At 48.1% G+C, this 10,809-nt stretch overlaps 1 protein-coding gene across 1 annotated transcript; it reads left to right on the top strand.

The window, feature by feature from the left end:
- Window positions 1–1,082: 1,082 nt before the first annotated feature.
- FUT4 (fucosyltransferase 4) lies at window positions 1,083–2,364 on the top strand. The gene is given in 2 exon segments (XM_009487976.2): window positions 1,083–1,124; window positions 1,126–2,364. Coding segments are annotated over 2 exon segments (1,281 nt in total).
- Window positions 2,365–10,809: the final 8,445 nt, after the last annotated feature.

Raw genomic sequence — 10,809 nt, 5'->3', positions numbered from 1 at the left:
CGTGGCCACCTCGGCGACAGCCCCGGGGCCGCCACTGCCCGCACCTGCCCGTGGCCACCTCGGCGACAGCCCCAGGGCCGCCATTGCCCGCACCTGCCCGCGGCCACCTCTGCGACAGCCCCAGGGCCGCCACTGCCCGCACCTGCCCGCGGCCACCTCTGCGACAGCCCCGGGGCTGCCACTGCCCACGGCCACCTCGGTGAGAGCCCCGGGGCCGCCACTGCCCGCACCTGCCTGTGGCCACCTCAGCGACAGCCCCAGGGCCGCCACTGCCCGCACCTGCCCGCGGCCACCTCGGCGACAGCCCCGGGGCCGCCATTGCCCGCACCTGCCCACAGCCACCTCCGCGACAGCCCCGGGGCCGCCACTGCCCACGGCCACCTCGGTGAGAGCCCCGGGGCCGCCACTGCCTGCACCTGCCCGTGGCCACCTCGGCGACAGCCCCAGGGCCGCCATTGCCCGCACCTGCCCGCGGCCACCTCTGCGACAGCCCCAGGGCCGCCACTGCCCGCACCTGCCCGCGGCCACCTCTGCGACAGCCCCGGGGCTGCCACTGCCCACGGCCACCTCGGTGAGAGCCCCGGGGCCGCCACTGCCCGCACCTGCCCGTGGCCACCTCGGCGACAGCCCCAGGGCCGCCACTGCCCGCACCTGCCCGCGGCCACCTCGGCGACAGCCCCGGGGCCGCCATTGCCCGCACCTGCCCACAGCCACCTCCGCGACAGCCCCGGGGCCGCCACTGCCCACGGCCACCTTGGTGAGAGCCCCGGGGCCGCCACTGCCCACACCTGCCCGTGGCCACCTCGGCGACAGCCCCGGGGCCACCATTGCCCGCACCTGCCCGCGGCCACCTCGATGACAGCCCCGGGGCCGCCATTACCCGCACCTGCCGCACGGCGGGGCGCGGACGGGGCCCGGAGCCGCGCCGGGAGCCTGCGGGCCGCCCTCCCCCGCCGGCCAAGGGCAGCGGTCCAGCGCGGGCGGGGCAGGGCGGCAACCGGGGGCGGGCCGCGGCGCTGGGCGGGCGGCCGCGGGGCCGGGAGGCGGCGGGGCTGCCGGCAGCCCGGGGAGGACGGGCGGGCATGGCCGGGAGGGGCGGCGGCACCTCCCCGCCGCCGGGGCAGGGGGGTGGGGGCTGAGAGGCGGCGGCGGCAGCCCCAGCCCCAGCCGCAGCCCCAGCCGCAGCATGCGCTGCCCGGCCCCGGCCCCGCGGCTGCCCCGCGGCGGCCGCCAAGGGCAGAGCGGCGGCAGCGGGCGGCCTGGATGGAGCCGGCCGCACGCCGCTGCCCCGCCCGGCGGCCCGGCTGCCCGCGGCGGTGGCGCCGGCGGCTCCGCGGGCGGCGGTGGGCGCTGGCGGCCGGGCTGCTGGGCGCCGCCGCCGCCCTCGTCCTCTACGCCTGCCTGCCGGAGCCGGCGGCGGCGCCGCGGGCGGCGGCGGCGGGAGGCCGGCTCGACGGGGAGGTGAACGTGCTGCTGTGGTGGGAGCCCTTCGGCCGCCCCCGGCGCACGGCCGACTGCCGGCGCCGCTACAACATCTCCGGCTGCCGCCTCAGCGCCGACCGGAGCCGCTACGGCGAGGCGCAGGCGGTGCTCTTCCACCACCGCGACCTGGCGCTGCACGGCGCCCAGGGGCTGCCCCGCGGGCCCCCGCCGCGGCCGCCGCGCCAGCTCTGGGTGTGGATGAACTTCGAGTCGCCCTCGCACTCGCCCGGGCTGCGCGGGCTGGCCGGCCTCTTCAACTGGACCATGTCCTACCGGCGGGACTCGGACGTCTTCGTGCCCTACGGGTACCTCTACGCCCTGCCGGCGCCCCGGCCCTTCGTCCTGCCCCGCAAGACGCGGCTGGTGGCCTGGGTGATCAGCAACTGGAACGAGGAGCACGCCCGGGTGCGCTACTACCGCCAGCTGAAGGAGCACCTCGCCATCGACGTGTACGGGGCGCGGGGGCTGGCGCTGGCCGAGGGCAGCGTGGTGGAGACCGTCTCGGCCTACAAGTTCTACCTGGCCTTCGAGAACTCCCAGCACACCGACTACATCACCGAGAAGCTCTGGAGGAACGCCTTCGCCGCCAGCGCCGTGCCCGTCGTCCTCGGGCCCCGCAGGGCCAACTACGAGCGCTTCATCCCCCCCGACTCCTTCATCCACGTCGACGACTTCCCCAGCCCCCGGCTGCTGGCCACCTACCTGAAATTCCTCGATAAAAACAAACCCAACTACAGGAAGTATTTCGCCTGGAGGAAGAAGTACGCGGTCCACGTAACCTCGTTCTGGGACGAGCATTTCTGCAAGGTTTGCGAGGCCGTGAGGGCAGCCGGGAATCAGATCAAGACTGTGCGAAATCTGGCCGGCTGGTTTGAAAGCTGATGGTCCCGGCGGCTGAGGCTTGCCTGTGCCAGCAGTGGACTGCGTCAGGGCGTAGGGCAGGATGGGTCTCACGGAGATCGTTAGCCAAGGCGGCACGCAGAAGGCTGCCATCGGTGAGAGAAGCGTACAGGTGCAGGTAAACAAGCTGTGAAGAGCCTGCAAAAGGAAGACTTTTATTAAAATGCAAAATTATGACAGTACAAAGAAACATCAGGCAAGACGATTCTGAAAGAGCAAAGTTAAATTTCCAGAAGTCATACAGTTCTGAAACCTCTACAGTTGTGCACAGCTCAACATAAATAACCAATGCCAAGTTCTTCAGCTGAAACCAATTTTGTCGGCTATGACAGCTTCCTGGACCACGAAACTTTCTTCTGCTTACAGAGAATACATGATCAGCGCTGGCTTTCTGTACGCCGAAGACAAAAGTGAATATTTTTAACAGTGATTATTATGCGTGTGAAAGCTATTTGCAGACAAATTCTGAGCTGCAAGTGTTGAACGTAAGAATGTAATGATACAGTAGCACTTTTTAGCAATGCTTGAAATTGCAGCAGCCAACTAATAATGCTTTGAGCCAAACAATAATTCCATTTAGGAAAAAGTGTATGGAGGCGACTGGATCCGAGTGGAACAAACAGCTCAGATGATGCAGAGTATTTCTTCCACTGCCTACCGAAACCATAGACATGTTTATCCTGTATGAAAGTGGAGAAGAACTTTTAAAGTACAGGAGAAGACAGACTGGAAAAAACAAGTTGGAATATTTCCACCTTCCCTTTATTCAGGAATTAGAAAATGTTTACAGGAATCTGCATGTTTTTCTCTGCAAAATTACTGCCATATAGGAAAAAGCAGGGAAAGGCTCAGAACTACAGGGTTTTTATTCCTATATTGAATATGTATACAGAAAGGCATTTCTGGTATCATTAGACAGTCCTGTTGTATAGCGATTGTTTTGGCCTATGGCACCCATTTTTAAAAATTCTGCCAGGTGACAGACTACTCAGAATGACGCTTTACTGTTTGTAAAATAATAATTACAAAAAAAAAAAACCAAAAACCCCAAATTCAAGTCCCAGATCACTGCCTTTCAAAAAGAAAGTTACTGTAGAAAATAACATCTAGGCTGTTGGTAAAATGCAGCTTGTGTGAGGAAAGAATATGAAAAAGGAAAGATTTACTGTTTTTTTTTCTTTTGGTTTTGAGGGTTTTTTCCACCTCTGTTTTTTAATCAATAAATAGGTTCCTAAGATAAAACTTCTTTCTCTCAGTGCCTACCAGGAACATTTATGGTACTTAACTCCCTTTCAGACTGCTGTTTTGCTGGAGTCTTCCTAGTAGTCAGTGTATGGTTACTTTTTGGTTATGTGTAATCTTGCTTGGTGAAATCCAGGAAGAAACTTCAATTGCAATTATGCATCCTCAGGAAGCTGAGCCCTCCCTGCCCTTTGCAACTATAAGGTTTGGTGGCAAAAAAACAATAACACACAAGAGTCCTGCACAAATAATTAAGGGATTCATCCAGCTCCTGTTTAAGGAGCTGGATAGTCCGTGCAGTTACCCAGAGACTTCCCTTGGAATAAAATCATGGGCACAGAACAGGTGGGGAAAGAAGAAAGTCAGTTGCAAATAAAAGATGGGCATCAGAACAGGTGAGTTTACTGGCATTTGTGAGTCTTATTTAGGTTAGAAAAGGATTAGATTTGACTTGAGCCGTAAGGGATGTCAGGTAGGTGCTTTTAAGATTCATGAGCTGGCAGCCTACTGTGATTTATTTTAAATTACATGTTCCCCATGATTAGCTAAGCATGGAACCAAGGATTATTGAAAAAAATCTAATCTTAATGAAGTTCATTAAGAATTTGCACAGATTTAACAGATCAGGTCTTGCTGGCTCCTATGTTTGTTCCCTTCTGCTTTCGTGCAAGGAAGGATCGCTGAAAGTCCTTTATGAACCTTTCTGTCATTAATGTCAGACTTGCTGTAGAAATTTCATTGCGTTGACCGTCATCTTTCCCAATGTGAAGTGTAGCAGGGATGGTCCCTAACGCTGCATTTTCACTTGAACAGGTCTTAAGTTATTGTTTAAAGCAAAAAGCATGTTCTTCATGGCATGCGCATCTCCTGTAAAATTGGTTTTGATAATTTTAAAAATCTAATTTAAGTATAGCATTAAGGGTCATAGCTAAGTGTCAGGTTGATAGAGTCTGTCTCCCTGTCATGGTTTAACCCCAGCCGGCAACTAAGCACCACACAGCTGCTCGCTCGCTCCCCCTCAGTGGGATGGGGGAGAGAATCTGAAGAGTAAAAGTGAGAAAACTCATGGGCTGAGATAAAGACAGTTTAATAGGTAAAGCAAAAGCCATGTATGCAAGCAAAGCAAAACAAGGGATTTATTCACTGCTTCCCATCAGCAGGCAGGTGTTCAGCCATCTCCAGGAAAGCAGGGCTCCATTACACAGAATGGTTACTTGGGAAGACAAACGCCATCGCTCCAAACATTCCCCCCTTTCTTCCTCTTCCCCCAGCTTTATATGCTGAGCATGATGCCATATGGTATGGGATAGCCCTTTGGTCAGTTGGGGTCAGCTGTCCTGGCTGTGTCCCCTCCCAAATCCTTGTGCACCCCCAGCCTCCTCGCTGGTGGGGTGGGGTGAGGAGCAGAAAAGGCCTTGACTCTGTGTAAGCGCTGCTCAGCCGTAACAAAAACATCCCTGTGTTGTCAACACTGTTTTCAGCACAAATCCAAAACATAGCCTCGTGCTAGCTACTGTAAAGAAAATTAGCTCTACCCAGCCAAAACCAGCATACTCCCTTTGAATTACCCTTTTTTTCTGTTCAGTTTTTATTGCAGTTCATGTAAATGTATACAAAAACCCAATCCTAAAAGTGGTGAACTAATATTTAAGATTGCAGTACTTTTTATCAGTGCATTTTTTTAGTCCTCCTAAATTTTTTAGCATTTTCTGAAAGTTTCCAGGCACACAGTTCTTCTGTGTAATCATTAGTAATGCCACAGGCAGTAGATCAGGCTACAGGCGCATGGGAATTTCCAAAGATTGCAACCGATACTTTTTTCTCAGGCTCTCTAGGAAAAGCAGTTGAAATCTCTGATGAACTAGAGTTTTGTAAAATTCAGAAAAGAGCTATGCAATAATTAAAACATCATGTTTGAATAAGATATTCACAGTTGTGCTGTATTTGTGAGTTATGTATTGAGTATATTCAAGAATTGTATAATGAAAACTGCACTCTTGTAATAATTATTGCAGAGCTCTTACTTTGGGAGGAAAGAAGCTTTTTCTAGGTTCATAGTTCTTGCATTAGCATTGCACGCTTTTCCCTTTAGACTGGGGAGGAAACTCAGCCCTGGTCTGCAGCTGCTGAAGTCAGTAATAACAGCATCTCTATGAATCCAGTTTGGATTTTGGCTCATCTGCTCCACAGGCTAACAGTTAGTGTACTGTTAGAAGCTAAGGACTGGCTTTTGTAAATCACTTTGTGGAGTCCAAATTCAATGGTGAATAAAAAGGTGGAGCAGACTGAGTTGTAGATCAGGTAGAAGACTCCGCAAGATATTGCAGGTGATGTATATATAATCCATCTGTAAAAATTAAGTAAATGTATTTTCTATTTTAAGTAGAAAAAACTTTTTAAATACATTTTGATAAAGTGTTTTATTCCATGCCTTAAAATACTGGGGTGGAGGGAAAGAAAGGACGGTCAGTATCTTCTGTTTTTTATACAGAGAGGAAATAGTATTACTTTTTGATTATGGTGTTACATATTGTATCTCAGGGAATTTTATACTGTAAGGTCTCTTAACCTTCACAGAATGAAGTAACTTTGTATTAATTATTTAGGTTGACACTCAATAAAATTAAAGAAAGGAAGTAGCACAAAATGACCCTATTTTTTTGCCTTTTTTTTTCTGTGTTGTGGAAGCTGTAGAAAACTGCTTTTTAAAGAGAATTAATTTCTTTCCATGTTTAATCAATAAAGTGGCTGATTGTTCTCGAAGTAGTCAGACTGTCTGAGGTTAGGAATGAAACCTGGTTGTGCCAGGAGAAACATGTTTTCATAGGAGAGGCTGTGCTAAGTTATTTTCTGTATGAAAAGGAGCATTTATTGAAGTTGGATGTCTGCTGGAAAAGTGTCATTTCAAACAAAACTAAAAAACAAACTTTCTCTTGACCTACAGAGGATTTGAATGTGGTTGGAATTTTTTCCCTCCCTTAAATTTCAAAATGAAATTGAGATTGTGTTTATTTTGATATTCAGCATGTAGTGCTACAGCTACCTTTTTAGCTGCAGCTTTTTTCATGCTTGCTCATCGTTGTCTTCAGCTGAGCAACAAAAGACAAAGGCCCCAAAACTCTTTTCCTTAAGCTTTCGTTAACACCGATTGCAGCACAGGTGATTGCTTACCTCTCTCTTTACTCATCTTCTGTACTGCTTGGTGCATAGTATTGAGAAATTTCAGCATTTCTGAAAGTTCCTGCCCAGCCAGGATGGGGTAAGTGCTACAGTCCTCGCTCCCCCCCCCCCCCCGGATGATTGATCACATTTAACTTTTGCAAGTAGAGCTTAAACTGACTGGTTTTTTACTCGTGCCTGAGGGGGGGAAATGTTTTTTTTCTGGTTTTCCAAATGTGATTGAACTCTGGGTTGGGGAAACCGGTGGAAGTATTTTTCTGCCAAACATTGGGTACCATTTGTTTAAGCTTGTTTGGTGACTCCTAAGAAGTGAGTTACGCCTGATTAAACTCACAGCTCTCTATTCAACAGTCACATAAAATGGTATTTGTTTTAAGAGTGTAAACAGCCCTTTGTAGGGAGCATAGAGCTGACTCAATCTAAAATCTGTTGACAAGAACACAATGACTTAACATGGATTTAAGTGGTATTTATCTAAAGATAAATCAGGATCCAAGTATAAAAGCCTATTTCTAATCAGTGAAAAAAGTAATTATTTGAATAACTCAAGTGTCGCTTGTAATCAACTTGGTTTAACAATTATGATCAGTATAATTCTGTATTTTCTTCTGTATGGTCAGTTTAAAAACAATACTTGAGGAGAGAGTATCTCTGTCTACTCTACATTCTGCAGATGTTTTGCTTTATGATCTGGAGCTAATTACTTAAGCCTAAATTGGCACAGTGGTGGCTATTCCTGAGTCTCACCCTAAAGAATGTCTGAGAGGAATAAGACAAAGCTTGTTTTTCAGGAGTTCTTTGAGAGCTGCAGGGGTTTGGCATCACCGACGGTAAGGTGCTGAGTGTGTTCAGGAAGCATCCTGAAGCTATGAGCCCCTTTTAACTGGAAAATTTTCTCTTAAAGAGTAAATACTTTTCTGAAGTCCTTCCACTATTTTAGGTCCTTGGAATTATAATTGCATGGGTGTAAATTTTGCAAACAGAGTTAAAATTGGACTTTATTTCAGTAATGCTAAATATTTTAATAATATTCTTTTAATAACTATCAAAAAGATGGTCCAAAATTTGAAACTTGCATTTCTCTCTATTTATTGAACTATCTTTTGAAGTTAATGTTGTTTAGCCCCAGTTGGCAACTAAGCCCCACACAGCTGCTCGCTCACCCTCCTTCCTGATGGGATAGGGGAGAGAATGGGAAGGGCAAAAGTAAGAAAACTCATGGGTTGAGATAAGAACAGTTTAATAATTGAAATAAAATAATAATAGTACATCGTAATGAAAATGAAAACAAGAGAGAGAGGGGAACAAAACCCAGGAAAAACAAGTGATGCAATTGCTCACCACCTACCGACAAATACCCAGCCTGTCCCCAAGCAGCGATCGCTGCCCCACGGCCAACCCCCCCAGTTTCTATACTGAGCATGACACCATATGGTATGGAATAGCCCTTTGGCCAGTTTGGGTCAGCTGCCCTGGCTGTGCCCCCTCCCAGCTTCTTGTGCACCTGGCAGAGCATGGGAAGCTGAAAACGTCCTTGACTGGTGTCAGCGCTACTTAGCAACAACTAAACCATCAGTGTGTTATCAGCATTATTCTCATACTGTATCCAAACCACAGCGCTATGCCTGCTACTAGGAAGAAAATTAACTCTATCCCAGCTGAAACCAGAACAGTTAATCAGCCCACAGGTTGGTTGTATGCATTATGGAAGACAATTCTGCATTTGCATCCCCAAATTTGCCACTGGTGTAAAAGACTCTCTAGGTATTTTGGATGACAGGAAGCTCAGTCCAGGAAGAAACAGCAGTGGCAATGCCCAAGTTGTGGCATACTATGGTTCTGAGATCCTAGTCACAAAAGTGCCTATGACTGGAAGTTGGCCATCTTGTTTATGAGCAGAAGGCAGAAAGATGAGTGCAAATAGAAAGTGTAGATTATCAGATTGTGGATATATTTTGGTGCATTCATAATGTTTCCAAGTAACTTTGTGCAGTGTTAAAGATGATGGATTTATTTGAAGCAAGCACAGCAGGACCACATGAAATACAGCAAAATAATTGTCCTAAAGGCAAAGTTGGATTTAAAATAGAAAAATGAAACCAAAATTTAAAAAAAAAAAGGCTTGCAATTGCAGGAAAGCATGGATATATATTTTATAATTCTGAACTGTGAACAAAGAGAATTTTCTTGGAAATGCTGACTAGCCCTAATTAAAAACAGAGAACACAGGTTCAGAGTCATGCTTGTGCTCATGCTTGCATTGTTTCTGAATAGGAATGGCCTCCTGCGATTAAGGCAGAGCTCTGAGCATTTTTATTTCCCCTTCAGTCCCAAACCTACATTTTGCTTGGCTTAATGCTAGTTTCCCTTCTCTGCCATTCATGTGTTGCTCCTCACATGTGCACAGGCCTGTGGTTCTGATGGCTTCTCACTTTGGAGAGATGAGCTTCTCACTTTGGAGAAGCAGAGCTAAGAAGAGAAAAGTTAATATATGGATGTTTGCTGAGAATTTTGGTTGGATTTTGCGGTAGTCCTGAGATAAATGCAAGTAAGCAGTAGAGGCTGAAGACAAAATAGAGAAGCATGTTTTGTGGTAGTATTTTGTCCGAGACCCCAGCCTGGAGTGAAACATCTCATCTGATTTTAAGGCTGAGACTTTATGCTGTGAGTTTTCTGTTTGTTGGTGAAGATTATTTTATCAGGTACCCCTGAATCATAGAGATGGACTCTGAACACAAAGACTTCATTCAGTATGTCTGTGCTGCGAAAAAACGAGTTAGGTTAATTAAAGCAGCATTTGTGCTGGGTTCAGGCTCTGATAAAGCACCATCAAGCATATTAATAAAAAAAGACAGGTTCACCACCCTGTCTGTTACAGTAACTGTGGTGTGGAATGCTTTCTGCACTGAATCTTTGGAGAAAAGCTAGAGCGTGCATGATGCTGAATTACTCTTCCTCATAATTCAGGGTGGCATTTTATTCCATTGTGCTGCCATTATGTCAAACCTGGATTTTATTCTTAAAAACAGATATTAAATGTATTCTACCATTTTACAAAAGTACTCTAAAATAATAACAAGAATTAAAAAATATATTTCACTCGTGTAACTGGGAAAAGGAAGTTGTTTGTGGATTTATACTACCAAGCTAAGAACCAGGAGGTTTTTGCTGTAGAAGTTTCTGTTGTAGTTGTGGACAAGTTATTTGTGAATATAGGGCTGGTCTGAAGCACTGGGTCCTGTCTTCTGCAGACTTCGCTTTAGGTCCTCTGGGACTGATCCTCACTTTTGCAGGAGCACATTTGATTTCCAGAGGTACTGCAGGCATACACAGCTGCAGTCAGCTGCTTGCATCCTGGGCTTTATCTGCTTGTTTCTACCTCTGCCCCTATGTGACAAAAAGAGGAGAACAAGGCTACCGCCAGGTCCTCTCTCTCTTCTCTTGCAATCTTCTGTCCCTTTTCCATCCTCGTTCTGGATGATGCTCTTAGTGCTGGAGGAAGGTGAAGATGGAAAAGTCTATGAGAGCCAGCGTGCGTGTGAGCTCGAGAACCTGAGTGTGCAGCAGGTTATTGAGGGGAAAGAAAGATCTCTCTCCTAATCACGCTTCCCAGCACCCAACCTTCTTAAACCTTTGGAAAAAAGATGACTGAAGCCAAGGGGAGGCACAGGCTAGTTTCAGCCTTTTTTCACACCTGGAGAATTGCTAGTTTATCTGGCATCGTATCTCTCCTGCCCTCTTCCCTCTCGTAAGCTCAGGTCGCCTCAGGTGAAACACAACTGCCCCGTGGAATATGAGCCTTCCAAAATGTCACAGAAGGCAATAATACAGCTAAAACTATGGCTACTTGTTGGAAGGTAAGGTGCTTATGGGTCTGCTTAACTTCAGTAGGAGTTTTGACACTGCTCTCACTGGAACCAGGGTTTCACTCTGCCCTTAGTAATGGATAAAATCAATCATTAAAAATAACGCTTTATGCATAATGTAAAAAGTGAAAATCCTGCT

Source organism: Pelecanus crispus, chromosome 1, assembly GCF_030463565.1.
Source record: "Pelecanus crispus isolate bPelCri1 chromosome 1, bPelCri1.pri, whole genome shotgun sequence".
Lineage (NCBI taxonomy): Eukaryota > Metazoa > Chordata > Aves > Pelecaniformes > Pelecanidae > Pelecanus > Pelecanus crispus.
Note: the sequence above shows the minus strand (reverse complement) of the source record. Positions and strands in the feature narration are given on the sequence as shown.